The sequence below is a fragment of the Artibeus jamaicensis genome, unplaced genomic scaffold (genome assembly GCF_021234435.1).
Source record: "Artibeus jamaicensis isolate MK-2021 breed Jamaican fruit bat unplaced genomic scaffold, CSHL_Jam_final contig_559, whole genome shotgun sequence".
Taxonomy (NCBI): Eukaryota; Metazoa; Chordata; class Mammalia; order Chiroptera; family Phyllostomidae; genus Artibeus; species Artibeus jamaicensis.
The window spans coordinates 7553319-7560423 of record NW_026521887.1 but is presented as its reverse complement, the minus strand read 5'-3'; the positions used below and the strand labels follow the sequence as shown (position 1 = coordinate 7560423).

Genomic DNA, 7105 nt, shown 5'->3' with positions numbered 1-7105 from the left:
AATCTGTATCTAACAGTATCACATTCTTTGAGCTATCTGGAAATTGTGAACTATGTTTTTATTCTTTATTTACCAAGAAAAAAGTCCCAATGATAGGTATGTAAATAGCAATATAAAACCAGGATTACTCGTAATGGTTAGAAATTCTTCTGTATATAGTTCTGTATTCTTCTGTAGTATTAGTTCAATACAATGAATATTTATTGAATAATGAAAGTATAAGGCACTGAATAACTAATAAGTGCTTTATGGATACAAATATGAATGTAATTTAAGTGGCATAAACCAAATATGCCAATAACTTACTGAGAAGGCAAAGTATGATTAACAACAAAAAGCAAGATATTAATGTGGGTTCCTAGGAAAGATACTTGGTTGGGGTAATTCAAAGGAAGCAATAAAGAGGGAAAGAGAATGAGTAGATTTTGGTAACAGGCAAACACTAATGAAGAAAGTTTCAGGAAGAAGAGACTAAAATAGACTCTGGATAGTTCTAAAACTTTGTGTACTCCATGTTACCTGAGTAACATGTTACTCTGTAATGTTCAGAGTATGGGAGAAATAAGGCTAAAATGACAGGGCCTATTGCAGACAGCCTTGAACTAAGGACTATAACTTTAATAGTTACTCTTAGAAATCTCCTAAGTTTTAGAGCTGGAGGTGTCAATTCGTTTACTTAGGCAAGGAGACAATAAAATAGAAAAATCAGTTAGGCTTCTGCAATTATACGGATTCTCACTGAGGGTATAAATTGGTGACTAAATTTACTATAGTAAAATAAATGTTGTTTTCCTTTTTTAAAGATGACACTCTTCTGCAAAATTACTTTCTCACTTGTACACAAATAAGACAAAAGTTCCACTGTAACAAAATTCAAATGTTTAATTTTTTTCAAACTTAACTTCAAAATCTGGGCATCATCTTTACGGAACTATGCTTTCAAAATACATTTTGTAAAAGACATTAATTTCACATTTAAAACATGTTTTAAAAATGGGGTAACATTAAAAGACATTAAATTAGTTGAAAATATACCTCAAAATGCTGAGTTATGCCATGCGCTATCAAATTAACTGTAGTCATATTCAAAGTAATATGTCTCTGGATTAAAGACAATTATTTCTTGTCCATTTCAGTGATTTCCTGGATCCAAAACAAAATTTGTGTATTTATCTCTTTGAAAATGTCATTTGTTGACCGTCCTTTCACTGCCATAGAATGATTTGCCTTCTCAATCCAGCAGATTTTATTAGGAGCTTGCATTTTCTGTGCAACTTTCTCCAGCAAGTTCTAAAGGAAAAAAAAAGGATAGATACTAATGCTGTATTTGTGTCTAATAAAAACTCACTCTCTCCTGCCCCATCTTTAATAGTATCCATTCACTCAATATTCATTAAATACCTAGTGCATAAACAATTTTTGAGGCAATGGAATGTGCAAGGAAATGTCTACTAAAGTGGCAGGCAGTCCCCATCTCTCAGAAACTGCATTACTACAGAACTGATCTAGAATTTATTATTGATAAAAAATCAGCAAGTTGGACACAATAATTCTAAAACTATTTTCCAAGGAAATTTTATGCTCTAAGAAACACACTCATCTTTACTAATATGTACAAGTTACTCATTTTTATTGAGTCAATTTTATTAAAAAATTAAAGAATCTGCTAGAATGTTGAAATGATAAATCAAATGTACAGTCTAGTTAATCCCCAAATCACAAGATGCATATTAATTCTTTATTTCCCAAGTAAAAGTTAATCTATTTGCCAACTCTCTTTCCAGGGAGATGAATTTTGTCATTATGCTTCTTCTAGGTTTTCCAAAGCAACAGAGCAACTAAGGCACAAAACTAGCCTTAATTAGTCAAATCAGTATCTCTTTAAAGAGACTGAATGCCATAGGTAATATATTGTTCACAAGGTATTTCTGTCTTTCTCTCTCATTCACACAAATATCAAGCTGTAATTTACCTTTTCACACATTTCATCTGCTGAGCCTGACACAAATAATACAGGTTCTTTTATACGAAACAGGTTTTCATCTCTAAGTTTATGCTGCTGCTTTGGATGGTGTAATGGATAAGAAATACAAATGAGACCACGGACAAAATCATCAGTGTCATCTGGTTCAATATGACACATTACAGAAGCAGCTGCTCTTGAGCCCATTGAACGACCTAAAATAAATCAAAATTAAGTTAAGTTTAACATATTAACATTCACACATAAAATAGAGGAGATATGTGGCAAATTAGAGTTGATTTACTGTTTATCATATTTCTACATCAACAAATTAATTCCAAGAGGTGGCAATTAAGAACTCACAATATCCAAAATGGACACCTATAGCCTGTGAAGAGCTAAAAACTAATCCTAAGTCAATTTTTTTTAGAAAAAGAAATTATTTTTCTGAATGATTGTAAGGACAATCCTCATGAAGGAATCATTTGAGAGAAGGTGAACCAGATATATAAATAAAAATAGAAATCTTTGAATTACAAAACATATGTATGAATTTTAAATTCGTTTTAAATATCTAAAGTACTTTGATGTTATACAAGGAAGTGATTTATCAAAGCCAAACAAAAATTTCTTATCTTAAATTAGCTTCCCATCATCTACTTTAATTCTCTATTATCTATTCCTATATTATCAGTAGTAGTGCATTTAAAAATAAGTATTCACAACTATTGCAACTTACCTCCAAGGAAAACACCTGCAAGTTTGTATTCTCCTGAGGTCTTGAGGTAACTCTAAAACAAAAAATCAACAAAAACTTATTAATTCTTCTCCTATAAAATATTCCACTAGAAAATCAACAAATATTTCTCATCATTACTGAACTGTAAGAAAATCTTTGCAAAGACAACCACAAAATCTTAAGAGATTCTCTCTGGAAAGAGTTAACTAGTTCTTTGCTTTTCTGGTGATGCATGCCTTCATTGTCAAATTGTATGCTGGGCAATACAAATATATAAGCAAAAAAACCCACATCACTGGTCTAAAAAGAAATCAAGTATTGAAATATCTTTGAAGACCAAATTATGTTTTTTAAAAAGGCCAGTAAAAGCTTCAAACTAATAAAAATATTATAATAATACTAACATCTAATTTAAAGCTCTGAAAAACTTAGAAAGCTAAAAGTAATTTGGTTTGAAAGAAATTTCAGTTTACTTTATCCAGGGACTTTATAGTTTCTAAATGACACATACAGAAAACCATGCTATAGTTATACGTTCATAGTATAGTAGGCAAAATATCCAGAACTATATTCTAAAGTTATATAATTCTAGTAAGAAAACTGAATCATAAATAGCTTCCTTGGCAGTATCATGGAGGACCATTTATGATGTGAGTACTCATCTCCATAGAAACTTCATGTACTGATGAGATTCTAAGAATAGTCATTAAAAGATATTTAAATTAAATCAAATGACTGCTAACAAAATTTATTAAGAATTTTAAAACAGAATTCTGTTGTAAGTAAATGTAAAGAAATTTTCTTACCAAGACTGATTTATATGCTTTAACTCTATGTACAATATTAAGGCCTTTACAGGTAAACCTCAGGCAAAAAAACCCATGAGATGCAAGATGGGATGACAGTGACATCAAATGAGGAAGATTCATATCTCCTGATGCTCCATGTGTAAGAATCACTCCATATGTTAAGCTCTTGCTAGGTACCAAACAAACAGCATCTAGTAATTTATTTCCAAAAGGTATTTTTAATTTAACCTAGAATTCAAAAGAATAAAGGGATTCAAAATTACTTCCTTGCCTATTCAGACAACTGAATAACTATATGTTTGTTCTGCAAAACCCATGACTCAATAAACAGCCTCCAAATAAAAAGCAATATTAACAATAGCTAATAGTTAAGAAGTACTTATTGTGTGTCGAGTACTATTATGAGTTTTTATATGTATAACTCATTTAACCTTCCTAATAATACTATGAGGCAAATACTATTATTGTTTCCATTTTACAGATGAGGAAACTGAGGCACAGTAGATTAAGTAACATGCCCAAGATTACACAGTCACTAAGTGAATTCAAACTTAGGCAGCCTGCTCTGAAGTCCTTATTATTAAGCACTAATGCTACTGTGTCTCTTATAGTACAAGCTAAAAATGAGAAAATCACTCTGGAGCAGTATGACTAAAAAAAAAAAAAAAAAAAACCGGAGCCCTGAAGGTGAAGAACATATGAAAATATGCATTACCTCTGTATGACTCATTTTCACTGCTGAATAACAAACTTAAAGTGCATTACATCTGAGAAGCAAAGGACATCTCCCTGAAAAGAAGATTCTGTTGTGAAAGTTGGATTGGCAGACATGGATATGATACAAGAACTATGAATGAACACATTCAATAAACACATTTAGAAGTACTTCCTTAGAACTGATATCTTTACATATGCATTTAGTTATTTTCAAGGTTCCAGGGCCCAATGTGTGGCCAACAGATGTCATATAATAAAAAGCCAGTGTGATACCTTAAACAAGGTAAACAAGGAAGGCTTGTTTACCTTGTTTCCTTAAACAAGGAAGCGTTATCAAAAAAAATTCGTATCAAAATAGTATGCTGTATGTTGACATTTACATATTCTAAGCATCTTCATTCTCAACTATCTTTAACTTAATTTCACAGCATCTATTAACCTATTTCCTTCCTAATTACCTTTCTCAATTCTTCTTTTCACTATGCAATAATACCTTGAATAATTGGATAGTGCTGCCAGTTTCTGTGCATTTTGAAGAATCTGGTTTATATAGAATTGTTCCACAGTATTCCCTGCTGCTGGTTTAGAATTACGCTAAAATCTGCTAAGACATTTACTTTCTAGTATCTAGTATTTTATTGTTTTCGTTTCCTTTCTCATTTTCTCCATCCTTGTGGGTTTGTCTTTTAAAAATTTCCCTTTACTATAACTCTAGGGAGATTTCAGGAGGGAGTAAAATTGGACACATGTATTCAACCCCCAATCTTAACCCAGAATGCTCTACGATTCTTCAACCACTTGGGCTTTTGTTTGCTTTCAGGAAAACTACTCTTTTCCAGTAGACAACTGTTCCTGACAACCGGTGTACGCTCTGCTCTACTTAGGAAACAATGGAATTGTTCCAGGATATAATCTCACCGCAACCTTGTCTAGCCAATCTCGGTTATAATCTCTGATTTTGGATTCCCATAGGGGAGGGCTTGAAACCTGGCTCAGCTGCAAGTGGAGAAAACTACCAACCTCATAGAGATGCTGCGATAATTAGCTAATAATCTGTACTGTATGTAGTAGTGTCCCCACAATACAATAATGAAGTGCATCTTATGTTGAAGGATCAAAAATGCCACAACCACCGTCACTTCCGATTGGAAAAACGTGCATTATCTATTAAGTGGACAGCAATACGTTGTAAATCCTGGAGGAAAAAAAGTCAGAGGTTCAAGTCTTGGGGGAGGCGGGCGGGGGCGTCTATAATCAGGCCAGGTCTGCAACTAACACCAAGCCATACAAGAGTAGATACTCGAAGGGGGTCTTTGGAATTTGGGGGTCAGAGGCATCTGAAAAACAGCTTATCACTCTACTAACGCTAGTGCACAAGGGCTGTGTGGTTCGTTCCAAGGAGCTGGCGGGCAACTCCTAAAAGCTCAGAGGCTTGCCTCAAGCTAGCTACCAGGGATCGGCTCCTGTGACCCTTGCTGGACCTTTCGGCTCTGCCCACCCGCAACTTCACCTTACTCCGGCCTCCTAATCCTCCAGGCAAATGTAGCCCCACAGACCGGTGTCCGCAGCAAGGAACTTAAACTGAATGCCTTGCGGACAGACAACTGCTCCTGGTGAGGGGACAGCTGCAGTCGAAAACATTTAGGACTCCGCCAACAGGCACGCTAGCAGTCTCTTGAAAGTCTGCCCACCGCTTACTAAGGCCGCCGCAGCACTTACCCGAGAAGGGGAAGTGGCGGGTAGCACCTACCCGCCTTTAACCCGTTCAGGCAGCAAACTTCTCTCAAAAGAAGCCTCTAGCCACAGCCGCCGAGCGGCCAGAGTGTTCCGTTCTAGCGCATGCGCGGGCTGGTGGTGCGCGCGGGGATCGCTGGGGCTGGACTTTACCAGCCGCTGCCTGCTGGGCGGGGCCAACTCTTTCCTAGGAGGGGCCTTTCTGTGCAGCTCTCAGTAGTCCAGGGCGTGATTGTCAGGAGTTTGACACCCGGCCCTATGATGCCTGTATAGCTGTCAATCTCCTTCTTAAAGTCCTCTAAGGTTTTCCTTACATATTTGTGTGCTCCTATGTCAGGCACATATATCTTATAAGGGTTATATCCTCTTTTTGGACAACTTTCTAAGTACTCTGTAGGAACTTTCTCTGTTTTTATGGCTTTTGTTTTGAACTCTTTTGTCTGAATATTGCTACCCTAGCTCTTTTTCATGACCACTTGCTTGGAATATTTTTCTACATCCCTTTATTTTCAGTCTGCGTAGATCTTTTATTTGAAGTGGCTCTCTTGAAGATAGCATATATGCAAGTCATGCTTTCTTATCTATTCAGCTATCCTATGTCTTTTTTAAAGTTTAATCTTTACTATATTTTTCCATTACCATTTAGTTTTCTTATACCCCTTTCCCCAGCAGTGACCATACTGTTGTCCATTTCCATGACTCCTTTTTTCTTTTTGCTCAATCCCTTCACGTGACTGCTCTCCATCTAAGAGTGTTTTCATTTACCCTGTTAGTTCAGTTTGTACATTGTATTCCACACGAGTGAAATCATGGTATTTGTCTTTCACTGGTTATTTCACTTAGCGTAATATTCTCTAGGTCCATCCATACTATCAAGGTAAAATTTTCTTCTTTTCTGTGGTCAAGTAATATTCCATTGTGTAAATGTCTCATAGTTTTATCCACTCATCTACTGATGGACCCTTTTATGGTGCCCATATCTTAATGATTATAAATAATGCTGCAATGAATGTAGGGGTGTGTATGTTCTTTCAAAATAGTGTTTTGGCATCAGCAGGAAAGTCTCAGACATTCCACGCAGCAACATCTTCATTGATATGTCCCCTAAAGCAAGGGACATAAAGAAAAAAATAAATGGGACCT

General features: G+C 35.5%; 1 protein-coding gene across 2 annotated transcripts; it reads right to left on the bottom strand.

The window, feature by feature from the left end:
- Nucleotides 1–862: 862 nt before the first annotated feature.
- TEX30 (testis expressed 30) lies at nt 863–6063 on the bottom strand. Of its 2 annotated transcripts, XM_037150072.2 has the most exons (7): nt 5948–6063; nt 5249–5423; nt 4227–4300; nt 3509–3739; nt 2703–2754; nt 1973–2178; nt 863–1290 (listed from the first exon to the last, which is right to left on the bottom strand). In XM_037150072.2, exons 3-7 carry the CDS (start codon nt 4239–4241, stop codon nt 1117–1119), a joined length of 678 nt encoding a protein of 225 aa, XP_037005967.2. In that variant the 5' UTR covers nt 4242–4300; nt 5249–5423; nt 5948–6063; the 3' UTR covers nt 863–1116. The 2 variants fall into 2 exon arrangements, with proteins under 2 accessions (XP_037005967.2, XP_037005966.2); XM_037150071.2 differs by lacking the exon at nt 5249–5423.
- Nucleotides 6064–7105: the final 1042 nt, after the last annotated feature.